General features: G+C 39.4%; 1 protein-coding gene across 1 annotated transcript in view; it reads left to right on the top strand.

Annotated features, from left to right (window-relative positions):
- Positions 1-27,866, top strand: part of LOC106744904 (glutamate receptor ionotropic, kainate 2-like) — a 139,944-nt gene that overhangs the window by 59,648 nt on the left and 52,430 nt on the right. Inside the window, exon 2 of the mRNA XM_014620042.1 lies at positions 20,257-20,418. Coding sequence (XP_014475528.1) covers positions 20,257-20,418 — 162 coding nt within the window. The remainder of the gene's footprint in view (positions 1-20,256; positions 20,419-27,866) is intronic.

Here is a 27,866-nt window from a genome sequence, read left to right as displayed (position 1 = left end):
CAAAAAAGAACAAGTTTTATCTTCATATAAGTTTATACATTCTTATTTATATTATGTTACATGAGAATGCAAGCCTTGAATTGATACTCCTTTCTCTCGTGTACAAAGATACGAAGTATGAACATGTCAGCGAAATATGTCGATCACGACGAGGTCAGGGAATGCTCAGTGGTGGAACTTTTCGGACTATCGGTTGAGAGGTCGGACTCGGGTGTCGGCGCACCCGAGAATGGAGACTACGTGTCCGTATGCGGCTCACGTAGTTCACGTTGGCCGAAACATTAGGAGGTCCTTCTAAAGCAGTCGTGCCTCCTTGCGCCATGCGTTCAACCGCACGAGCGAGCTACGCGAGCCACGTGTTTCGTCGTCGTCGTGTAATTCTGAATTTCCCGAATAAAGACGCGTCGTGCGTCAAGCAGGTCGCAGCGAATGCCGGGTAGCAGGCGCAAAGAGGAAAAGAAATATCGCGCGAACACGACGCTCCATTTTCGCGATTATGCTAAGCCCGGGGATTCCGGAGTCACCCATATTTCTTGTGTCCCTTGAAGCCATGAACGCGGAGAGCGCGAGAACGTGGCGCGAGCTTGCAAAACGAGAAAACGGCCCTTACGCTTCTCGTTTCGCAAGCGATTCGTCGGCTGACGCACGATCTCCCCGGGTCTCCCAGGGACATCGTCCGATACTCGAGCGCACTAAAACGCGCGATGTCTCAACTTATTCATCCCGGGGCGAGGCGTCGGCGGACGGCCGGACGCCAGGGAGATTCGACGGATTTCCTTCTAGCTACGGGCGATTCGCGCGACTCATCTCCGATCGATATGTCACTGTCGGCGATACTTAAAACGGCCGACTGTGGTAAGCTTCGCGTCGACCTTCTCCTCAACGCGGCAATTGGATTTTTCCGGCTCGCGTGAGACATGCGCTCCGTAATAGGCACGACGAACCGTTTACAACGGAAGGTGCATGTGTGTGTGCTTGACTGAAAACAAAATAATGCACATGAATCTAAAATATTTTAAATCTCGCTCGCGTCACTGCGAGAGATTTATAGAAGGGTTTAGCGTTGATAAAAGTACCCCTTTGATTATATTAATTAAAAGTTCCTTAAGTATACAGCACGATACGGATACAAGAATTATACTGGTTCTCTTCTGAAACACAGTGGGTATTTACGTTCTATTTAATTTGGATTTTTTCTACTGATACTGTGTAACAATGGCCGCTCTTCAAAGGACCGCACGCAATGCTGACCGTCCCTTTCATTTCGTCGCACTTTTTTATTTTGCAAATAGCCGGACCTAGGACAAAGGATTTTTTTTTTTTTCATTTGGATAGTTCCATCGAAATGTTCAAGTTGACGTGTATTTTTGCGAAATAATATATATTCATTTTCAGAACAATAGGGAAAATTCCTTATTTTAAATATTAATGGAAATAAAAATAGAAATGAAGCGTTGTGGATAGCATAATGTAATATTACGTTTCAAAGGCACCTCAATTTAAAACACACATTTAATTTCGCAAGCAAATATAAAATATCTAAAATAGTTAGAATGTATAAATAAAATGCTCCCATATGTGTGCAAATCTGAAAACCCAATTGGAAAAATGGTGTATATTTATTTTCTGAACTAGTTATGTATAGCTACTTGTTATATATGCTACTTCACTTTTTGGCTAGCTCTTGAACATATGCAAAATATCGAGATATGACACTTATTTATAATTTTTGGATATGGGTCAGCACGGAAATCCGAGTGTACTTCTATGAATGATCAATTTTTATTTCTTTACGTGGTTTAAACTTGTTTGTAAAGTTATATGCAATTTCATGTTTTATATTTTATTTATCCGTAGTGTGAAAACGCTGACATTCATATGATGATTAAATTATTTATTAAATTACGTGTATTTATTAAAGTAATTATTTTCTTACTTAATATAGTATTTCATATGTATTTCGCATTTTTTGTTAAAAAACTGAAATACAATCATTTTTTTAATAAATAATGTCAAAATGTTAATATCGGCCTGATAAAAAAAGAAATATCAAAATATTACGTTCTAGAGGGAGGCAAAGGACAAAATTTCATATTTAGGAAATTTCATTTTTACTCTTATTTTTACATTAACCATGGACCATGGTTATGAATTTTGTTAACGTCAAAATTTTTGCAACTGCAAAAAGGGTCTACTTAAATTTTGACCGAAACAAAAAATAAAAATTTTAGCCAAATATTTCGGTCTCTCTTCGTTAAATATACTTATTTCACGTTGTGTTAAACTTGCATAATGGAACTTATTCATGTAATTATATAAGCACGTACTATACCTAGTACATGTATATATAAATGCAGTTTTCAACGGTAGCCTGTTTAATCAAAGACGGAAATTCTCTTCGTAAAACGAAATTCTGCTCTGCAATGAACTCACGATGCAGCAGTACGCAAAATCGTGCGTGGAAAATCTGAGTACGTGGAATATCTGAACTGAATAGTATTAACATAGAAAGATGCTACTCATTACGCAGCTCTACATCATTACGTAAATCGACACGTACCATGATTACGTAAAATTACCGAGTTAACGCATTATGTTATATCGAGTGCAGATGGAATTACTACTACCGTTACTGTCTGAATAATTATCAACCAAACCATGTAATTAACATGGCACACTTTATATAGAATAAATTATCATAAATTGAATTATAGATCGTTCATTTTTATTCCAGTAAAAATATTATAATTATGCATTATTCTGTTATATATGCGCTGCATAAATTTTCCATGACATAATTTTATGCTTTTCATAATTTTCGTTAAATAAAGCAAAAATCCCAGTTCTTCAAATCTAATCGCGAAGAATTTATTATTCATTAACATTTTAAAATAAGAAAGCAATTTAATCTGTAAATCACGATATGTGCCTTTCATTCCGTTTCTTGTGTCTTTTTAGTCCTTCTCAATGTTCTTGACTCAGTGTGCTCATTAATCTAAAAACGATAGATAACGGTAGACTTTCTCCAAGTTTCGTAGTAATTAGCGAGTTAGCACCTTCTTATTTTCTTGACTTTATTTTGTCTTTAAAGTAAGTTGCAAACAGAAACGAAATAAAAAGATTTGAAATATTGAAAAAATGTAAGTAATTACCTACTTAACGTCGATATGGGTTCAAATCAATCGTGCGCCCAATTATCTTACTTGAAATCAAATAAATAAAACAAATTTTTTTTTTTATTATACCGTCTTTCGCATTTCAATTCATGAGTGAGTTAATTACGTATCAAATACGCCCTAATTACTTACAGTAATTGGACTATGCAGTTTAGGATCAAGTTTCACTCGGAGTTGGAGTGTTTTATTATAATAGGAGAAACTGTTTAGATCGTTAAAGATACGGAGGATGAAAATCTTGGTTTATGAAATGTCCATTTCGTCGTTTGCAAAATGCATGCAAGGCTTTAGCATTCTCTGTTGTATATATGCGCGCACTTTCAACGTTATATCACAGCCGAAAATGCTGCGTAAATATCTCGACTCATGCTGGCAGATCCGTATCGTAAATTTCTCATCAGGGGTCCAGTATATAGTGCCACGAAATTCTGTCGTTTCTCTATGCCAACAGACGGGACAAAGAGAGAATGAAACTCATGAAACATACGTTGCTAGCGTAAACAAAAGTAAGAATGTTCTCGGTATTCTCAAGGTTGACTTCGTTCATTTATAACTACGATATCTTCAACAAACTTCGAACAGTTAGAACCTCATTTTCTTAAGTCGCAGGAATTCTAATCCGCGAGTGAATTATTACGTTTTTAGAATCTCGAGTTCGTGAATTTTTCCGAAATACCGTTCTAAGTTCTTTCGCTCTCGCAGATTCTTTTAGATTTATTTAAGCTTCTGTAATATTACGTTCACGGTTTTTCGTAGCTTTTAAATTCGCGGCTTCTTATTGGAAACTTCATGCTGAACTTTTGTAATAATCCAACACCAGGTAGACGCGCGTTGAAAATACTCCCCGCGGCATGTGTCAGATATGAGAGGCACGCACGTGAAGCGCGTAAAGGATTCCTCAAATGCAAAGGATCCGAAGCGTGGCAAGAGAAGGTAAACGGAAATTTGAGTTTCTTGGGCGTTACGAATGCGGAAGGGAACATCGGGGAAATCCGACGGGGAATGCAGGTATGAATTCCAAAAGAGCGGTGGCATGATGAAAGCCGATAAAATGTATTTTATGTACGTACATACAGCTGCGCCTTTGTCTTATTTTGTGCTTACGTCATAGTGTGTGTGTATCGTATCCTTTTCTTTGTCTCGCTCGCAGTTGCCGGATAACGCTTTACGGTTTGACGGTCGATCCATATCAATGCGCATCTATCAACATCGAAGGGTGGCCGCAAAAACCAAAGGCTGCACAAGTGCTCAAAGACTTTTGCCCTGCAGTACTGAAGGGTGACACAAGGGTAATACAGAAGGGCGATGTCGAAGGGAGGTACAAAAGGGCGATAATACGTTATAAGCCATCGCTCGACGTTCTGCTTTATATATTTTTATCTTAAATGTAAAAATGTCTATATTACTCCACTTACCAAAGAAAAGGAAGAAAAGAAAGTATTAGATTTAAGTAAATAATTACTTCAATACCCTTTAAATAAACTTCACTTGGATCAAGTAAATATATTTTCCAAATAAATTATTCAAATAAAATATTTACTTGATCCGAGTGAAGTTTACTTAATTCAAGTGAAAATTTGCTAAGAAGTGTTGGAGTTAAATTATAGTGATCATTTACTTGAACTTAGCATTTTTTTCCTGTGTGCATATAAAAAGCACTGAATCTTAAAATGTTAAAACAGAATTTAGTTGCTATTTATAATGATACGCGCTTGGAGAAAGTAGTTGGTGAAACTTGATGTGAACTATCATATATTTGATCCAAGTTATTCTTTTCCCTAACCTTGGAAGGCGCAAACCGTGCATTTTGGATCGGAGACTTTTAACGTAATGAAATAATAATAGAATACTCAATTAAAGATCATATTTATCGGTACGTATTGGAAAGTCAAAAGAGACGGATAGAAACACTTTACCACCCCTTTCGTATATAGTATTTCTTGAATATTAATTTTCGATTATCGATAATTACCAACCCAATTCCTTTCCGTTCATGTTTCGATGCCGACGTGACTATCGAGCTTTTTATAACATTACACTGCGCGGATGTAAAAAAGGAAAGGACGGGAGTTCGTTAACCTTATCGATTAATATATAAAGAACGCACACATACCCACATATATACATAGTGTATACTTGTAAAATATCGCAAGAGACGCATAAGCGATATCCTCTAAATGCTCGTTCTAAGTGCGAAAGATTAACGGATCTGCCGAGATTTCGCGCCTGCTCAGCAAGAAGAAGACTCAACGCTGTATGAAGACAGGAACATCGTTCTCAGAACGTTCGTCCTCTCAGCCAAGAGGACCATTTCCTGCCTGAGACACGAGGGCGATTTACGTTCGTGGAAATCTGAGGGAAACGGTCTCATCGCATCAACCTGAGATTTCTTGAGATAAACTCGGTCATACAGCGCGATAGGAATACGAGACGAAGCCGCGAAGTGCGAGCCGAGTTATAGCGATAATTACGTTACTTTCTACGAGCGAACCGTCTTTTCCGCGACAGGTCGGAGAGGCGACAGGAAAAGCATACGCCCGCGCGCTAACTCGACAGTCTTTAGCATACGTACGGGAGAAAGCAGCGACGTGACGGCGAGCCGGAACGACCGACCGTTCCCATAACGGAGCGTTTAGGTAGAAACGAACCATAGAGAGAGAACGAGAGATAGAATGTAACTAAAAGCACGGGTGGCGGCACAAAGCTGGTATACTTGGCCAGCTAAATGCGTCTCGTACAAATACCACTGTGTGGTTTGCCGATACGATACGCGATGCCGAAGAACGACCATTATTATTATCAAACCTCGCCAATGGTATCGCCGGAATATGCGTTCGTTCCGGTGCCAAAGTACGGAGAACACGCGCGCGCATCACCGCTTTGTTCCCGGCGCTCGAATCGAAAATCCGACACGGACGGGGGATGTAGTTTTATTCGAAATCATTTACGCGCACGGAACACGGGGTTAACGGACGATTGAGCGTACCTCGTTGTGCGGATTTTCCTTCCTTTTTTTTTTCCTTCTTTTCCCCCCCCCCCGCTTTTCTTCTCTCGCGATCGATCCCGCGAATTCCGAGTCGCCGCTCGGGATATTAGATACCGCATCAGTCGCGTCGTCGTCGACTCGATAGAAGTCGCCCGGCATGAAATAGGAACATACAACGGATATGAGGCGAGACACGTGCCGCCATAAAGATAAACGTATGACGCTGTAAAAGTTGGAGCAGCTGTGATGCATGCACTATTATCCGCGGTGCATCCTCGCGGAAGCAAATTCGCAATTTCGCGAATAAATCTCGGATGCCGCGCCGCGCTGACCGCCTTGCCGCGTAACCGCCGCGGCAATATCGCGGCGTTGGCACTTTCGGGGCGCATAGCAGTGCATGCGCTCTCTCGCATCCGTACGTGGAGCCGATACGTACGGCTGCTTAAGCGGCGCATACATCATCGGCAGTTCTTATTCGACACAAATGTCGGACGGTGCGCGCTCGGTAAGCTTCCAAATGGACATTTTTATCGGGCATCGCTGTCCAGAAGCGACTGCGAAATGTCGATGAGGCGAACGGCAAAAGTGTCCTCGCGAGTGCCGCCCAAGACGAATATCAAACCGACCGTTCAACCCGTCGTTCAATAAATCTAATTCGCGAGCACGGTCGTTGTCACGACGAAATTAACGCGTCGTCCTTTAACAATGGCCGCTTACTTTGATGTTATCAGAAGCGGGAATGCGTCGAGAGCGCGTGAGCACCCGAGTAGAAATGTATGTAATCCGCCGGAGTCAGAAAGCTGGTAGCTAGCTGGTACAGGCTAGGTTAAATTTTCTAGCTCGTTGTTAGATCGTTACTGACTGATTATTTATTAAAATATGAAATTGGGTTTTAATCCAGCCGTTGATCACACGGTGAAAAAGATTTCTTTGAATTTCACTTTCACACACCGAGCGGTATTTGGGAGATTTTGACCATTTTTAAACTAGATCTTTTTCATATACATCAAAGAATNACCCCCCCCCCCCCCGCCGCGCCACTATAGTGGCTTTCTGGTTCGTACGGACACGACTCTTTTAAATTGACCTTTTCTTGTTTAATCATAGAGAAACTTTTTTATTAGTAAGAAAAATAATGAAAAAAAAGGAAAATTTATTTATTTTTGATAAAATATGCAAAAATATGCAATGTATCTGACGGTAAAATAAAGAACGCTCATGTGCATATATATTGACTCACTATCAGATATCCTATATGGTGACAAAAAAGTCGAAATATAAAACAAAATGTTAATTATTTGCATAAATATGTCATATATATTCGACCACAATCGAGATATAGAAGTGATCGGCATTATCCATTAACCGATATTACCCCATTCACTCCGACTCTATTGAAACAACACTTTAATTCGGACAAAATAATATTTGCTATTCAATTATGTTGTTTATATTAAACAAATCCAAGTGAAACAAATACGTATATTAAAGGAAAAGGTCGCTTTTTTCTGTGTATAGCCGTTACATATCAAATATGATAGAGTAAATAACGTTATATAATCTAAAATATATAATGTAGTTTTACTATATACCCGCTGTCAGAGTATTTAAACATGATATAGCAAATCAAAATTGAAGGTACATTTTCCTGTAAAATCCTTAAAAAAGCATAAGTGAGCGTATTAATTGTTTGGCAACTAGTTGTGATTTTTCACTTTGTAATTGTAATTTCTTTTATTTAACCATCAGCTAACTCATTTATCTAGTAATTACCTCGCAACTAGGAGAAGTGAACGTTACATTACCGGCCAATAGCGATGTTAGACGTAAATTTGCTATCTCGTAGTTAGACACTCGCGAATTCCTACTTGGGAAGCGTCTCAAAAAACGGGAGACTGTACGCCGGGCTAATTGAAAGCCCGAAAATAATTTCAGCGAAGCGCAAACTAGTTTGTACGTTACAAAATTGAAGTTTTAATTACGATTGTAGGCGAACTGCTTTGCTGTTTCCGTCGTAGGCACGGGAGATTAACGAGATCCGCGAAGTGTAATATAACTTCTCCAGTTCGTGCTCGCGCGCGGTAACCGTCCCGACGACGCAACGACGACGCGACGTTGCGGACAAACAAATAATTATATCCCCATGAAGAAGCGTTGGATTCTATTTGAAAACACTTTACTGCCGGCACGCGAGTTGCATGCGCGCAAAAACACGGACGAGAGAGAGAGAGAGANGGGGGGGGGGGGGGGGGGGGGGTAATCAAAGAACCAGAAAGTTTCACGGACAGAATCTCGCCTGCGGATCGTCGGAGAAGTCGAAGAAGCTGAGGGGAAAGACTGTCGAATTAAAGACAATGATAAGTTAGGGTCGCAATTATTGAAGTTGCCTTTCTGAGGAGCTCCGCAGGGGGCAGGGACAGGGAGTTCCTACGACTTTTTCCACCTCGATCCCGGGGAGATCCCGCCATTGAAAACTTAAGAAAATGTATTAATTTGTCAGCGTCTGTACGAGAACCCCGACTGGTCCCGCGAACTAGTGGAACGTTAATTGCAGTTGAAAATGACGTTCTTACATTCACTAAGTGAATGCTAATCGCCGCTCCGCATTATCTTTTTGTGCGTAACGACCGAAGGATGAGATCTCATCGTCGGTCTGCACGTGTTGCTAATAAGGGATTCCGGATTAAATCTGGATTAAGGCTCGGATTAAATTCTTCCAAACTCGAGTGGTGCCGCGCACCTTCTCGCAAGTGTGCATCGTGTAATATGGTTTTGTCTCGTTTCTTCGATCGCAATTACCCCAAAATTATGTTGTGTATACAACGCGACGGGTACTTTTAAACTTCGTGTTAAAGCGAGTTCCAGCAACCGAAACTATCAGGTGTGTAATTAACATTAATTTTGTCTGCGGACGCCATTTGATGGAAATGCATTCCTGATATGGAAATGATTTTCTTGTGAAGTTGATTTCTTATATAGCGCTATAATGATGTAAGAAAATAAAAAGGAATTATTTGAACCCTAGATTATAATAATTAGCAAGATTAATTACCACGCAGTCAACTCGCGACGTGTCACACGTGTGACACGTCTTTACAGTCAATTAACGTTAGCGTATTCACCGGTTATCCCGATGGCCCCGTAATACGCGTTTCCTCACCTCGCTTTCTCTGCTGGATTCTCACCTCTTCAATAAAAATCGCTTCCGCTCGTTCGGAAGTCCATGGGCCTCAAGTTGGCCTGGCCAAACGAGGAGGCGTTATCGCGCGGAAGCGTTAATAAACCGTCGTAAATGCGAATAATTAACCTCGGAGCGGCATCGCTACGGCGCTACGTCGTGGCGCGATAATTCCGCGCAACGGCCGGGAATCGCGATTGTGCCGCTCGCCGAGAAAACGGGGCTAGCAAGTTTCGCCACGGTGGAACTTCTTATCGCTATGCCGTTGCGCTTCGTTCTGCCTTCGTGCGTACTCCGAGGTTAGTTTTGCGCGCGATCATCTTGAGCTACTTAGTCGCTCATTAGTCACGCGAGATATGACAATTTTCCAGCGCGCGTTAGAAATCGCGAGGGCGCGCGCAAATTGCCGCGTTTCCCACAATTATCGCCGAGTTTCATTACCCCGGTAGAATTTCACTGTAACTGCGGGTCGTTCGATGCGATCGCGCTCGTCTTTTCCTGCGATTTCTTCGGCGACGACTGTGAGACGACCGAGTCACCGTTATTCGACTTGTCCTTGTTTAACATTTTCCCCGATTGGAGCATTCAGACTTTCGATATGTAAAGCTGCAGGATTTCTACGTCAAATAAATATTTACGCTTAACGACAGCTAGAAATGCCAGTGTTGAAATTTTTCATTATTTTCCTCACGTATTGAACAACACTTCGATTTTCGCGCGTAAAAGCTTTCACTGTGTAAAAGCGTCTGTAATTCTGTGCAGCCAACACAATTTAAACTTTGTAGAAAGAAGTTAATATTTTGCCGGCAAAGTTTTCAAATATGGCGTCCCTTTAAGAAGTTTTCGACAAATACACATAACGTTATAAACGTCAATAAAAAAAACGCGCAAAATACAAAGAACTTGATATTTCGATTTGATCTCTCTCTTTCTCTCTCTCTCTATTTTATTAGTGTAACATTTCACTCAATACCATAAAAAAATCAATGATATGCTGAGTTCTATTATTTCACGTCTGTTCTTAACGTGCGGATGTGCAAATTCCTGTATTTCGTACGAAGCAAATAAGAGCACCATGACAAAGCCCGTCTCAGATAACGCGCATCCATGCCAAATTGGAGCCTGCGATCGGATTGCCGGATTCATAAACTTCAACATTGTACGAAAGTATCGAATTCGGCAGTTCAATCTCAGATTCGGAGAATGCTCATCTGATATCGCCTGAATCTAGTTTAAATGACATTAACGGTAACCAATAGTGGGGCAGCGACAGCCGACCGACGAACGGTCTCTCTCGTATCGTACATTACCTGACAACATAATAAGTTGTTAATCCGTCGAACAATAACCCGTCGATCCGCCGATAAATCCGCATATGCGGACGGCTATCAGCCGATACGGAACGACGCGGGTATCTGCTTCGCGTTTATACCGGACGCGCATTATCGGTTCCGGTTGTGGCCCGTATTTCCCCTGGCGCTACGACGGGACCGCGATAATTCAAGGACCCGGTATACAAGGCTGCGGAAGAATTATTTCCATGGATGCACCGCGTCCAATTTTCGATACTCAAGACATTGTCCCGCTCAACAGCGCCGATATTTAACCGAGCGGATCTTTATTATCGAGCTAAATAACCGAGGCAAGAAAACAAACGCGGTTTGCTCGACACTGCAATCGAGAATCGAGGATCTTACGCAATTATTCAGCACCTCCATATTTAGAGAATGCCGAAGCACATTAAGACATTTGTCATGTATGGAATGGAAAGTTCTTGGGATATAAAGTACCGATTAACTTTTCATTTTGCGAATCAAAGATTATCAATGGAGCATATCCCATAAAGTATTCATTTTTCGACAATATCATCTTAATAAGTTAATTTAATTTATATAATTTATCATTTAACCTTAATTACTTTTTCAATAATATCACTGTTTCCATATTTTTGGTAAATCTTGTACAATGTTGCTCAAAGTATAGCAGATGCAATATAATTCATTTTTGTTAATAATATGAGAATGAAAATTCAGAGTTAAAGGTTGAATCGTGATGTAAGATTTCTTTCAGACAAAACGAAGTCGAGCCATTCCTGTGCCAATACCACTTTGTAGCAAAAATGAACGTCAATAACAAATTTGTGCGTTTCGGATCGGAATCATTCAAAGTCAATTGCGATTATGTGTTCGGCCGAGAGCATACGGTCACGCCGGAACCTGGAAGGAGGAAATCTTTACTGAGCTTCATCTCCGGTGACTGAACATTGATAAATGCATCTCGGAGCTGCTCCGAGCAGTGACGGATCACCGAAGATGTTTCATACACTTTTAACTCGCAAGATTACGAATTAGTAACAAGACAGTTTTTCCGTACTACTTTTACTCCATTAAACTTCGATGAACCATGATAACTGAAACAAGAAACTCAAACGGGTTTTGACGCGTACTTTTATCGATTGATGTAAGGATGGAAAGAAGATAAAATGAAAGAAGACTTTCGATAAACGAGGTAAATTACAAGTACTCTGGCAATTTCTTTTCCTTCCTTCTCTTTCTCCTTTCTTTTCCTTCTATTTTTTGCAAAAGCATTCCGTTCTTACCTCGCAAAGGTAGAATTTCAAAGACATCTCTCGCGTTGGCTTCTCCGTTATTTTTGCATAATTTAATATAGACCCATTGTCGAAGCTAATATATTATCAGATGATAAAAGAACACATTTTAGTTAAAGTTGTTACATATGCAGCAGAATATATTAACTACATAGTCATCGATAAATGTGCCAGTAACATTACACAGATAGTCGTTTAATTCTGTTCGCAGAGATAAAATATGTTTAAAAGTAGCGATATATATTTTTATAATTACCCACTTACTTATTTTTACAAAAATATAATTCTATTAATGCGCATTGCACTTTTCCTGATCCCTAGTTTTCTGGTGGATATTCCTTGTAACTTTCTTCGTTTCTGGTATTTTAGTTTTAAAAGAAATAGACAGAATATGTAATACTTGGATTTCAACAAAGATAGCTGCATAATCAATTTCAGCAGTGAAAGAGTTGAGAAATCTTTTTTTCCCTTGTGCGTTCACGTTTCAGCGCTCCCGTTTGAGAAATCTCGAGCGCGCCTGTTTCGCGCGGAGTTACTTTTCTGTAAAGATGAATCTGTAGGCATTATTCGTTACACAGACACCCTCGGGATTTCTCGCCGTCTCGAGGAAAGCTACGAATGAAGGGTGGTTCGGGCTGAAGAGCTTTCGTGCTTATGCGCGTAAGACTCCGAGTGACACTGAATGGCTTCAGTGAGCGGAGGAAGCGGCGAAGTTGATAAATAGCGTTTAAAATATACGAACCGTTTTGTATTCCTGTACGCTATTAATCGCATTGCGAGACAACTGAGACATATAGAAGCATCTCTCGTCACCTTTATAACTATAAACACAAGTTATACATGCCACTTTATAGCTCTTATAGAGAAAGTATCTCAGAAATATTTATATAAAAAGAACCAGATCTGTTATTCATTTCTTCCGGAACAAAATACACAGAAGCAATAAAGAATTAGCTCAACTATTCATCTCTTACTTTTTTTATTCACAGTCGTAAACACAAATATATATAGTTGGAATATCCGAAATCTGTTCTCCGGACAAAAACAAATTTTAGAAACAAAGAGATTTACGGGGCTTTCCATTAAAAACAGATTAGTTACTCGATTTCTTAAAAATAATACTCATTTCTTAAAAGTAATATTCAATAATACTCAATTTGAAGAAAACACAGTTTTGTGTGTACACAGTTTTGTGTCTGTTTTCTTAGACTTGTTTGTTTACAGTTCGTTTTGTTTTAATGGTCAAACGTGAACAATCACTTCTACTATTATTATATAATATATTTATATTATGTTACGAACATTCTTATCATATATTTGAAACTATTGCGCAAATACTTTTAGTACTTTTAGTAAAATCCGTGCACGTTTTTCTTATGCAGAAAATCTCGAAATGATACGAGAGCGCGCGAATAATCGGACACGCGGGGTGTCGTTGTCGCTACGGAATCAACGCCGCCTGTTTTAATAATCGCCTCCGTGCATTCTGCTTCACGGTGGGAATGCACGCTGAGAGAGATGTTGAGCAAACAAATTTAATCAAGTACCCGACTACGTTACCGAGCGGCGCGTATCACCACCACGAACTGGCTTCGAACCGCCACCGCTGTTCCGTCGAAAGTGGGCGGGGGAGGCGAGGTCACCCATGAACGCTGGCGCTCTACCGATTTGTCTGATCGACGTGGATGCAGACAGTTATTCGGAGTTTACGAAGTTTGCCGCATCGGATCAATGAACAACGGTAACGAAAGATAATGTTGCAGCGTAGACGAAACTACCGATGAGAACGAGGTCGCATTATCAAGTTTCAACAAACCTGACCGTGTAAGCGAGAACTTTGGCTATGCGTAAACGATAATAATAAAGTGAGACGAAGAGAGACGATTGCTTGGCACTGAAGTTTATTTATTTAATTTCACTACGTCACGGTAATTAAGACAAAGAGCGAGCGAGGAAGGCGTCTAAAAGAAATTCGCGAAATCGTGACTCTTCGTCGTGCGACGAATTTACGGGTTGTCTCATTAACTGGTCGTCGACTACCGTCGCGTTAAATTATATAATACTGGAGAGACAGTTCGTTCATGGCAGCGCTCATTGGGTGTACGTTACAGAGTCGTAGCTAACTGTTGCGGACATCGGTATAAAATTACGCTAATCACATTAATCCCGGTTCACGGCTCGCAGCAATTTCCGGAAGGTTTGTGACAGCTTGCGCGACTAATTACATATGCACCAACAGCAGACCCGCCCAAGTTCATCGCGGGTCTTACCCTATCCGCAACAATTCACGCAACTGTAAGCTCCCCGGCGCTTCGTCACATCTATCGTCGACCGTCTGCAAAATGGCTTTCGCGGCTTTCAACGTATCTCCCACTTGTCGTATCTCCTTTACACTCGTCTAGACAGATAAACGGAGATGTCTTGCTACCGAGCCAAAATTCAAACAGCTCTCGTATCAAATAATAAAAGGAAGGAGAGGTAGGCTTTACATTTCGAGGAAGGAATAAAATTTCGAGGGAGTCATTTTATTAATTATTAACTCCGTTTGTTTGGCCTGTGCAAATATGTACGAAGCTTTCGAAAATTTTAACGACAGCGAGTAAAACGTTCCTATTCGCTACGGAAAGGTTTATATCTACGTCGTTTATGAAATTAATATCTAGTTAACGAATCTCGTCCGTCGCGAATATTTTCGGAACAAAGTAAATGTGATAAAATGTACGAAGGAAATTTCTGTTATCTTACTAGTTTTTGGTTTAATATTTTTCTCAATCACGTTAAACTGATGTGTGCTCTGAGCAAACGGTGCTTCAATCGTGTCGGTCGCGTATAGTGAATATTTAAAAATAGCGGGTATTAAACTTTTAGCCGAATGTAACGTTCGCGCGTTTCAATACATACAATATATTACTGTTTAGTGGTGAATTAAACGAAACAGTTATTGATCATAACGCGTGACCGTGCATACGCAATTTTCGTTCAATATTAACTGACAAGAATAATCAACATATCGATAACACCTACCGGAATGCATTTCACACGGTATCGGGAACTCAACCCATTTTCGACGCTTTCTCCCAGTTTTTCCGGTAATTTATTCAATACACCACGCCCTCGTGAAATATTACATGCGAATTTATTAGCAAATACACGTGGAATTTATTCAAGCCACCGCAGTTACACAAATAACCGGGGAAATGCGATACGACAATTCATTACGTCAGAGACACGAGAACAATGTCGGCTGATATGCGGACGCGTTTCGGTGATGCACTTCATAATGCGCGCACCGTCGATACTTTTGTTATGCTTTATATACAGGATGTCTCAGAATAACCGCATGCGGAGTAAACAAGTAGATTCTTGGTACCAAACAAAAAAACTTTTTGTTTATCAAAATTTCGTTTGAATAATAGATTTCAAACGAGAGCTATTCAGTTTGCCGAAATAATACACTAGATTGCATATGAGATAGATGGATGAATATAGACTAAAATATGAAACTAAAATTGTAGAAAACTGTAGACCGTAGGAAAATCCTTACCCCTCCCCACTATCGATTAAACTTACATAAGTGTTTTTCACATCGTACAAAATTTGGCTTATTCGGGAACAAACTTCATTTTTTTTTACTCTCTTGTGGATTCGTGGTTGTTACTAAATCAGATTTCACATACAATACGCGGTTTAGATTTTACGATAGAGATAACGAGAGAAGAGTACTTTTTAAATATTTCAACACGTACCATTACCGTACTACGTTTAATGGAACTGTATCTGCGCACGAAGCCTTGTAAACACGTTGGCCAGTTGGTGAATCAATACGCAGGCGCCATTTATTGCCGATGCAAAATCGTTATGGCAGATGATATGGTTATCACAAAAGCAGTGAAATGACAGGAAAAAGTGAAGAATACCGTTGAAATTCTGCCCGTATATTATTTTAGCTTTGGAAACTTGGAAGCCTGTCCAGAACTACAAGATGAAAAATAATTTGCTAACGTAGCAAATTTTTTGCTATCGCGCAGAAAAATGTATTAGTTATTACAAAACAGGAAAACGATTTGTTAAGAATACTAATTAAATTATTTTGCTGGATCTACAAATTATTTTGCTGCAAGAACAAATTGATAAACGCAAAAAAACATTATTTTGTTCTAACATCAAATTAACGTATCCTACGGACGAATTCACTCAGCAGAACTTTTTTTATCCTGACGAGAAAATTGTTTCTGTTTCAATTACGAATAATTTATTAATTTAATTATTCAAAATAAATATTATCGCAGTCGCAATGAATATGTAGTAGCAACGATAGTTTCGCTACTAGAATAAAATTATTTTTCTCCGCGCACCGCCGCATTTTTGCTCTTTTGCGGATGGAAGACATAAAGTCTATTAATTTACAATGTCTGCGTCCCCAAGGACTCGTCGCTCTCTCAATGAGCATTGAAATGAAAACGAGTGGTATTCAAGACATTTCCGACTTTCCTTAAGTCGCGGTGTTCCATTTCAATAAAAGTTGACGTTTATTCGTCTCCGAGGAGAAGCTTCACAGTGAAGCTGGTTGGCGGCGATTTAGAAAGTACGTAAGTGGGAGTCTTCGAGGAACATATTCGTATCGCGAATTATTTCCTGATGAAGAAATACAAGAATACGACTGGTGGAATAATCTCTAATACATCGTTGTTTACGATATCACTAAGTCTAAGCAATAATTTCGATAAAAATAAAGTGAGAACAATAATAAAGGGTTCTGTTATTGTTTTCACTTTATTATTATCTTTACGTTGAAAAGAGTCTAAATTAAGAGTCGAAACGTTTGTAACTATTGACTTATAATGTAACCATTGAATTTATATTAAATCTCATAGTTTAATGTAATTTCCGTTATGTCATCGGCATTGGCTTTTACTTATCCTTATTATTGTAATTAATAAGTAATAATTGATGCCAGATTTTGAAAACTACTCTTTAAGGGAACGTAAAGTCATTAAAACAAGGATGACAAATAATATCGTAGATCTTCCAAGAGGTAAAAGAATTTTTTGCATGCAACGTTTCGCGCGAACGTTGCCTTTTTACTCGCACTGAGTGAAAAGTATCTAAACTTGAGAAGAATCGAATGACATTTTTTCGGTATGCTCGCATTGAATTCTAGCGGAATCCTTCTGTCGCGGGTATCTTTATCGATTCGTAAGAATCCCGATATATTCGACACTCCGCAACCGGTGTTGCTCTTTCCAAACCGATCCTAATGTCAGCTTTAACAGTACGGCCGACACGACACACAAGAGAAAAATAACGGGCCGATACAGAAGAGACAAAAGAAAGTTCCAAGGGGATCGTTCGCGGTGATCGTTCTAACGGTAACGGCATGATCATCAAAATACAGAAGTCCATTCTAAGACACCCGAGAGGACGATGTAGTCCTGTCATAGAGCATGCAGAAATGTTACGAGAATGATCCCGGATACGGCTATATTAACGTCCGTTGCATTGCTACGCGCTAAGTGCACCGTAATTTCTGTCAAATATTAGCGAAGCGGCAATATTAGTAATTGCCCAATTTGAACCTCGATATCGCAAATACAGGAAAATGTATTAAACGATGCGCACTTTATGCGTAAATTATTCTCGCTTATTCGTAAAAAGTAATCTATAAAATAGGAAATTTCGTGTGATTACAATTAGTGTGATTATAATTGGGGCGAAATTTGAACGATTTAACGATAAAGAGTGAACGTTCGGAAAGAATGAATATATAGTCTGAACGTTATTAAGACGACTTCCGCAAAGGAATCGTTTAAAAACTATTAATTGGCTTCGTCTAATTATCGCAGACTTCCTCCTGGATGAGTGACGGAGATTGATTCGGTGCCGAATGAGCCTCGCTTCACTGAGAATTCCGAACGAGACGAAGATAAATTTGCGCGTCCATGAACGGATTATGATGAAGGGCAATATTCTTGTACTGTCGTGTCACATTTCGAAAGATATGTAGAATCGTCGATTTTAAAACAAAATAAATAAAGAAAGTACAAATGATAAACAACAAATCTCAATAACTTTGTTTTAAAATTAATGAAAATTTTGCCATGATATGTAACAGCGTAACACAATGCAAGAGAAAATTACATTCTTTAGGACAATAAATGCTATTTAGAAAGAAACTTTCCATATGGAAAAATCCAATAATTGAATATACGTACTTTCTAGTTCGTGAAGTTTCGAATATTCAAATATTTGGATATTCGAATGTTCGAATTTTCAACCTTCAAAATTTCATTACTCAAATATAATGTGTCGAGAAGGCTCAGAAATTCGAAGCTTCAAAGCTTCGAAAAGCCGAAGCTTCGAATATAATTTCTAGCCCTAATAATTAAGTAATCAGCTTTCACAGTACAAAAAAGGGGAGAAAAAACATTCCTTTCTACGGAGGAAGCTGTTCGTATAAAAACTCAAAGCTCACAGTAGCCACCTGCTGCGAGATAGAGCCGGGAAATTGAAGTTACTGAACGAAGACCGCTTCGAGAGATTAACGGTCAGATTACTTCGAGATGGATTAGTCGTAATAAAGCTTACCGGGATGATGTAGAAAAATATATCATTTTGAGGAACGTTTCATTTTCCAGGCCCGTAAAGCAGATGAAAAGAGAAAGCTCCGTGAGCAAAGTTAATTACCGGAGTCATGAAAATAACTTTGAATATAAAGAACGGTGAATTGGCGAACTGCGTTCGCGTAAAGCTATTTTCGGACGGTCGACGAAATGCTTTCACCTGAACTGGTTTTAAATGTAGGAGTTGTGTTCTCGGAATTCTCTAATGAACGGCCATACAGGGAGAAGCGAATCAGCACGCGGTTAATTACGGTTCCGTTTTGCTCTTTTGAATATTTTTGTGAAAACGTCAGTTTTCAGCGGTGGACACTCGAGTTCGGGTTTGCGGACACAACGCGATCGAAAAAGCACTTAAGCGTTACATTCGTCGTGCACTCAGTGCTAATTGCTGGGATTTTTGTCGCTTTGGAACAATGTCTGAACAAAGAAAACAAGCGCGTTTTATCTAACAATTAATCATCCGCCCGGTAATAATGGCAGTTGGAAATACATTTCATTTCCTTTTTTCGTTGGCGCGAATGTATTTTTTCTCCCTAATTGGATTTATACGATCGAATAATGATCTCGATAAAAGACCGTAAAAGATTGCAAAGAAATGAAATATTTACAATACAGATGTCATCTTCGTAATGCAATTGAACGAAGCGTAGTTATAGGTGCGGTTAATTGATTTAATCAATTTGCATTGATTATATTTAAGTATTCTCTCCAGTAAATATTGCTTATTTTTGACGGCATGTCGACGTTTAATTTACGGGAACGTTTCTCCCGAAGTACTTCTTGATACCGCGAGCGTGGTTTTGGCCGCGGTAATTATTCGAATTTAATTAAAACTCGCGTTCGAAGTGAGCTGCGCTGTGGTGAAGTCATTAATTTAATTTAAGGGAGAATCGCGGTACCTTACCGTTGTATATATATATATATGTGTAGATATATACGACAGATACGAACGAAGTCGTTATTGCAAGTTCACGAACTCAGTTATAACTTTCGATGAATTCAGTTTCTTTAGCAGCGTTGAAATTTTCTTTTCGGATTCGGCCGCGTTACCAACTTCATCCCATTTCTGGTATGGACGCGTTTTCCCCGGGTACCCAGTCCGTTATTCAACTATATAATGTAATTCTCAGATAAAATTCTGTATTTACACCGTTATCGGCAACATAGTGAACAATTAACGAACAAGCAAAAATTTGCGTTGTCTTAAATATCGAAAAATGAAATATGTTTCATAGGAAAGTAAAATCGACGAGCGGCACGACTTTGGTTAATTTTGAACCCGCAGCTCTTCTGTCAATTTCGCAACTGCTACTTGCGGAGGGAGTGCGGGAACCTAAACATGCAAAATTAGTAAATTTCACGGATAATCAATCGAAACTCTCAGTTTTCTTATTCTTTAACTCGAATTATTTCCTCTACAGTTTCTATTTTCCCCTTAACGAACGGTCTCAATAACGGTAGCGATAATTACTGTGTTTTCTCTCTTTTCGGTACGGATGCAATATCCCGATAATACAGATTATTAATGCAACGGTTTCGAGAATAAAACCTTTCAAAGCGTTTATCAACGCTTGGATAATGCCTGGCATTAATAATTCATGATACAACAGCATTGTAGCAAGCACCGAATATAAGATAAGAATGAAGACTTTAGCGCTTAAAGAAGATATTTATTTAAATTGTTGCAGGAGCGATCTTTACCGAGGATCAAAAGGATAGTCCGTCGGAGTTAGCGTTTAAGTACGCCATCTACAAGATCAACAAGGATAAGACTCTCTTAGCGAACACAACGTTGGTTTACGACATCCAATATGTGCCTAAGGACGACTCTTTTCACACGTCCAAAAAAGGTAGGAATATAACTGATATAAACCCGGGAATAGAGGGAGGCAGGTAATTAACGTCTTATTTAGAAAGGTTTAAATCTCATCTATCTGTTATATTTGCTTTATTGATCATAATTTGTATCACTATAACTAAATTCAAGTCTCTATATCTCGGAAATATCAAGATATTTCACAAGAAGGCATAAATTCACTTTGTCTGATAAGAATTGAGTGGTTGCCCGAAGTAAGTGGTTTTAGTAAGTAACAAAACCGACAAGGCCTATCTATATGTTTCAGCGATTATCATCGTGAACGACGATATTTGTTGATAAGTTGCTATCTCTTTCTTTTCTCTCTGTAAATATTACAATACAGAAAGAAATAACTTTGCTGTTGCAGCGAAAACATCGTGTCTAGTTCATATTTGCGACAGCGATAAAATTTAGTTGGCATAACCAAATTAGCGAATAGGGAGTAACTAAGAATAAATTTTCTTAGTTTAGGACAAAATAGTGTTTTCCTACGTTTACTAATTTGTTCTTACAGCAAAATAATGTGTAGATTCAGCAAAATATTTTAGCGAATGGCAATTAATACTCTTAATAAATCGTTTTGTCGTCCATATAATAACTGATAGATTTTGCTTCGACAGCAAAAAATTTGTCATGCCAACAAATTATTTATATCCGTCAACATATTTCAAATCTACTACCAATTAAAATGATGTTATACGTGTGCATATGCATACGCATTAGAAGCTACAAACTCTGTTACACGCGATCAAAGAGATTTATGGATTTGAATCCGCAAAAAAATATCTCGCGAACGCGCCTGGTTGGAAATTTCGTAACGTTCCTTCCGATCTTCATGTTTCATGTAAAAACTGAAAGCGCTCATGCGTATGCGCATAGCATATTCTTCGTACTGCTGAATCGACTAAACCGTTCAACCAATTACGATATCTCCAAACCACGTCAATCAATCTCAAATCAATTTCTAAGTCAAACTATCGCTCAAAATGTTTAAAAATCGATAAACTAAAACATCTATCCGGCGATATTTAAATTAGACATATATATTAGAAACGATGCAAGAAGCTTTCAGATTCATATTTTTGCAAATCTTTTCGCATGTTGCATAAAAAATAACAGCTAATCTAAAAGAAATTTAAAATATGAGTAGAATAATTTTAAGTTTGCTCGAACAATATTAGTTGAATGCTTGCATTTCGATTATTCACATGACAACTTGATGGATCGAAGATGAACAAACACGTTTATCTGTAAAAGATGAGAAGTTGGACGATATCGTAGTTTGTTAATTAATTTCTCCTCTCTCGCGTGGCTTGCTTTTTCTTTTAATACTAAACACTACTGCGCTAGTGTGCGCCATCGATCACTAAATTCTTTCCAAATAAACTCACGCTATTATAAATATACATAATTTTTTTGTACGATGACTTTTTTTATCGGTAATCAATACGAGTTTAAATATTGCACGTACTATGTGATATTGCAATCATTCACGATAACCATCGAAATGAGCAACGAAACTCGCACATCGACATCTAGATAGGTAATTGGTATATTGACATTGGAAAACAAGCAACAATGAAACAACACCCCTTATTTATGATAGGATTTTCCAGTAGTTCATGTGTAGTTACAGTTACCACATAATTGAGTGAAAATAAACGAAAGACGAGGTAATAATGGCTATTTACGGCAACGGCGTAATTTGTTAAAATGTTAAATCGCTGTTCATAACTTACGTTTACGAGACACAACGCAACATGACATTTACGAGGGGATGACAGTGACTGATAACGTAGTAAACTTAATATAGCTGATTATACATAGATATATCGCAGCATCATTTATTTTGCAAGCATGCAACAGCTGCCCAATATTCAAGTCTTCTCATTATGCTTATATGTTCATCGTTCTGTGTTTAACTAAATATCAATGATTAGTGATTGGTACTCCGGCATATTTCGATTACGCCGTATCCTCTTTAAAAGATCGCGTTCCTTTTTGAATGATTGCCTCGCAACGCTCATTCATCGAGCTGTATATTGGAAGATATAAACGTGGATTTTCCCAAACGGAAAGCTCGAAAAACTGACATTTGGGAATTAAAAACACGCTATTTCGGGATAAAGATCTGAAATACGAAAGTAAATATTTTCTCCGCAGGATAACCGTTTGGGCTATTTCAAACCCCAGTATCGCGCTCGTTGGTGAATCAAATGTTGATTGATGTTATCAGAGACATATATAACAGCAAATGTTACCGAGCGCATGTAAACATATCACATGTGAACTAATAAGTCAATTGTAACCAATATATCTTTACAATAACCAAACGCAGATAGCGAATGAATTCACAGTTATCCGCGGTTTGTTGTTTGTGCAGTTTGTTTATTTGCATTTATCTCTGCCAATGTTGTGTTTGCAAGAACACTGAGGCAAATAACGGTAACAACAGCCTGGATTCGTATTTAACATTTAATATTTAACATCAAAGATGTTCAACATTAAAATACGAAATATGAATTATCGAGGAATCCATCCCCGGTAGAAATACCAGAGAGACAAATGGAAGAGCAAAAAATGAGATTTGACCGGGATTATCCTGACTTTAAGTTAATGCCGGTCAGCGATGTTTTTACAATGTATAAAAGGAAGACATACATTTTGACTGAACTGACACTGAAAATCAGACATATTTATTGAAGGAGAGACGTAACAAAAGTTTTGTATGTAATAAACTTTATGCACCTTTTGTGCGCAGCAACTGCAGTTAAAGCGATACATCTTGATTAGGATTCCAAGTGGATTTACTCCGAGGCAGAAATGAATAAACTGCCCAGTAACTGTTCAAAAAATGCAATGAAGTTTCTACCAGGGACGTAATCAGTACAATTCTGCGAGCTATGCGACGCGAGGAATACAAATTAATTTGACCTGCGTGCTGTAATTAGCAACTGGAAACGGTGATGTAATACCGTCTATGAAACCGGCTAATTAATTAACTTGATCTTTAATCCGTGATGCGATTAGAAAACCGGTTAGGGGCTGACGGGAATTTCCTGTCAGTGGAGCGCCTTTGACATGCAGGCTTAAAAGTTGGCAGGAAGCCTGGCGAAAGCAATTCAGTTAGCGCGGCCCTAGTATAGCGTGAATTACAGCGCGAGAACGTCGCACGCGACAGAGTGTAGCTTCAGATTTATGTAAAATAACACGAAACCGGATCGACTACGAGAGCCGAAACCATAACAATGTTTCTTGCCGCGGGATCGCGCGCACGATCGAGGACGCGAAAGATAAATGTCGCGCAACGGGCCCGGCCGGTTATGAAATCGCAACGGAGCCATGTCTCTTCGGAATGTGTTTTCTTACAAAATTCTACACCGTCGTGGAAATCCCAAATGTTTGGTCTGGACCGACGGTTCTCGGGCTTCCCCGTGCGACGAGCTTGCGACGAGAACGTCCTATTGCCGCGCGTCACCGTTCGTACGAAAGAACAACGCGCACATGTAACCCCCTCCCCCCCCGCATAACTCAACCAAAAAAAATTCATCGGAATAATAGGAGAATAATATACAAACGACGGATAATAAGCCGACTGTAACGTTCCGTAAACTCAGCACGGTAAACTACAAAGCCGGAGAACCGCTGGGTCCCACGACGCAGAACACGCGAATATCGCGCAGCGATTACACTCGAGCTTTAAATCATGTAACTATCCAGCCGGTATAACATTCCCTCTTTGAAACACGACAGAGATCCTTAAGCCAGTAAACCGGCGGGTTAAAAGAGGTTACGACGATGTTGAACTCTTGCTCATGCCGCGAAGTCTGAGCGGAACTTGAAGAGAAAACTTCGCACATAAAGCCCCGTGTAAAAGAAAGAGTTCATTCCGTTACCCGTGATTACCTCGGGATATTTAGCTAAAGACGACGGCGCACGCTCGCGTCGCTGTATTGCGATATTTCTTCGTTATTCCATTGGGCAAAGCGTCCGTGAATTTCCGCACGGTCGTTTACACCCTCTTAGGGCCCGCCGCCCCAAAGAGGAAAACATTCGACGGCGGCCCATAAATATGCCTATAGAACGTCATTGTGCGTAATGCGTGCGAGCCGAGGCGCTTCTTTTTTCACGGCACGTTTGAAATGATACGAGCCGCGGCTGAAGAGATTGTCCCGCTTTCGTTCCGTCGCAGTTCTCGTCGCACTAACGCGCTTCTTTCAGGCGCGCGGAGTTGAACCGTGCCGAACGGGGGAGCCGCGACTTTTCCAACTTTTCCTTCGCACTGACTCCGCACCCCCCGTGATAAATCTTCCGTGTGCCGCCGTCGCATGGGTGCTTGTATACATTCTTCAGCCCGGAATCTCGAGTAGGCGCGAGCGCGAGTTTAATGTTGCGTGCGCGCGCGAACTCGGCTGACTGTCGCGCGGCGCGCTAATACGCAGTGACGCATTCCGTCGAAAGTAATCGCGCCGTCGCGTTATCTTCGCCAAAACGTATCGGCGGCCCCGTGAATTCGTTCACGCGGAAATTTCTAGATAGATTGAAACTCTCCCAGAGGGGGAGATCGGATTTGCCCGATGAGGCGAGAGGCACGAAGCGACGTAACTCAGCCTTGATTATTTCGACGGTTAAAAGAAGCACCGGCTTGAACCCGACAAGCTAGAGTAGCTTATTGTCACAAACTTTTTATATCATATTGATTAAATAAAAAAGACGTATGAAATATTTTATAATATCATGTATATTTTAGAGATGTATGAATCACAAGCATCAACATGGTCGAATCGAATCTGAAATTTTCACTTCGAATCGAGTCTTTTTAATTCGAATGCGAATCCGAATCAGATTCTCCGTGATTTTTGTTACATGCTATAATGTTAATATGATAAAATATTTTAATTAATATTAAAAAAAAAGACCTTTTTTAAATTGGCAAAAATATCAATCATAGTCATGCCTAGTTTTGAGATAATCTCTTACCAACCATAAGAAAAATGCTGTGTCAAGTGTTTGAAAATTTATAACGGATATCAGACAGGAGTGTGCATAGTTTATAAGTTGATAGACACATACGTATGTATGTAATTATATTTTACACGATAGTAAATATGTACAGAATGTTGCATCAACATACGACTCATTACGACGGGTTGCCTGCCCAAAAGGCGCACGCGTTCAGATGTTAATTTTGGATTTGTCGTACCCTGTCGTACTTTGTACACAGTATGTTTTATGGCAACTAACCCGTATGAATTCCAGACTCAACCTTCCCCACTGTTTACTTTGTACTATCTTTGCTTTCGTGATTATATAGAAAAATAACCTCATACATCGTAGTTAAAATGGAGAGTTCTCATACTGTCGGTTTCATATCGAATGAGGGAGAGAGTGGATTTTCATTAAGTATGGCGAAACTGCATCTTGCAAAGGCTTTCAAAGAACCTAAGAGTTGGTTTATCCCTTAGAAAATTGTTACTTATACTTAGAATTTTTTATTTCCTACTCTGTTACGTCAGTTCTTTCCGGGACGTGGAACGAAACAAAGCTTCAGTGGGAAATTGAATTCGCTGCGAAACACTCGACTCGAGAAAATCCTCTATGAATTTCTGAGTGCGTCTAGTAAGGATTACGAGGTACCGCGACATATTACTGGCGGAAGGGAGCGAAGCATGTGGAAGTTAATCGATTGTCAAGGCAACTGCAGTAAGGCATAACGTTGCTGTTATATTGCGTAAAGGAATAAGCACAAGAATAAGCCGGTTTTCTTCAATAATACTTTAATAGAATTGAAGATTTTATAAATTGAAAATAAATATAAATACACACATGCATCATTACTTCCCTTTGAGTTCAGATGAACGCTCAATGTTGCTTTAAGGTAGTTTTATCGTAGAGTACCGGATTTCCAGCAGCGATATTAAAAAGTTCTTACTTAAGTTTATTATTTATTGAAAGAAAAACTTTTCCATAACTTTATTTAAATATTTAATTAATAACCAGTAACTAATAATTAATTAACTTTCTAAATAATAAACGTTAATTTTTAGCGAAATTAAAAGAAATATATACGCAATATTATAAATACGAAGATATTATTTATTTTTTATTTTTCTGCCATTACAAAAAATTGCTCGAAAAATTAATGAAAGGATTAATAAATAAACGAAGCTTATCGACGATATACATATTCCTTATATATCATTTTTATATATCATGTAAAATTATATTTCGAAGGAACGAGAGACATCATGTTTTGACATTTCTCAATATATCTGATTTGAAATTGTTAAGAAGAGAGTGAAACGCGTCATCGTCAAAACAGGTTAATAAGTGAAAAGTTTTAAAATAGAGATTCATACCCCTTGCTACGTCGGGAAGAGTTTATTTTTCCTCAACGTCGCGGACACACCCGCGCAAATTTCGTTTCAAGTTTCCTCGTTGTAAGGGAGAAAGAAAGTTACTCGGCGATAGGAAGCACGCCGGTCTTTATTAATTTTCCGTCACGCCAAAAAATATCGTTGCGTGTCCGGTGTTATGGAGACTTCTTGTGGAAATTTCGCTTCAAGTTGTGTGGTAGGTGTAGTTTTGCTCGGGTCATCGCGAAAGTGGAAAACAAAGGGAGATAGAGAAATCGGAAGAGAACTAAACCAGGGAAATTGATTGGATAACTTTAAAGAGCGACCCGGGCCACCGAGGCGGAACACTTTAATGGAAAGCTCCGTTTACGAAGGCTACGGCCAGAAATAGCGTGCAGCTAACCAAATGACGAAGCGATTATTTCGCCGGATTTTATTTCTCAACGTTTCCGGAGACACTCCACTCGCAGAACGCGCTCGTAATCCTAATAGACAACTCCATCCCTCCTGTCCCCTTACTCTCGAGTCCGCCCCTCACTCCTCCTAACGACTCCGGGACGGCGTTTTAAAGAGATTTACAGCTCGTCATTGCCAGCAAGCTTAATTCGCTGATAATTCAAACTGCCATATCTGCGTGAGGCAGTTTCGCGAGTACGCAAGCAAACTTGTTCGCATAACTTTTAACGATGAGTTCGACCGGACAGAAACGGCATTTTCCGCTTCGTTCTTCATTTACGTTATATCGGTGAGCGCGATAAACGTATAACGATCACTAAACGCGGGCATTTTTGAAAAGTTTTACATGTAATAAATAAAATAAAACCAAATTAGAATAATGATGCTTTCTTCCGTCAATTGCAAATAAAGCTAATCATTCAAAGTAATAATCGATTTATCAAGGGGTCTGGAGCAATTAATGGAAAGTATGTTTCCAAGATCCCCGGGGTAGACGGATACCAGCAATACCGTTACTTTAATTGCGATAATTTGCGAAATTACGGAAGCTGATCGCGTCGTGTATTACATCGAGTTCATAAAAGTCATGACGAAGCGCCGGCGCGATTCTTTGTGCGGAAACTGTCGC

This window comes from Dinoponera quadriceps, unplaced genomic scaffold (assembly GCF_001313825.1).
Source record: "Dinoponera quadriceps isolate SergipeBrazil2010 unplaced genomic scaffold, ASM131382v1 scaffold1308, whole genome shotgun sequence".
Lineage (NCBI taxonomy): Eukaryota > Metazoa > Arthropoda > Insecta > Hymenoptera > Formicidae > Dinoponera > Dinoponera quadriceps.
Note: the sequence above shows the minus strand (reverse complement) of the source record. Positions and strands in the feature narration are given on the sequence as shown.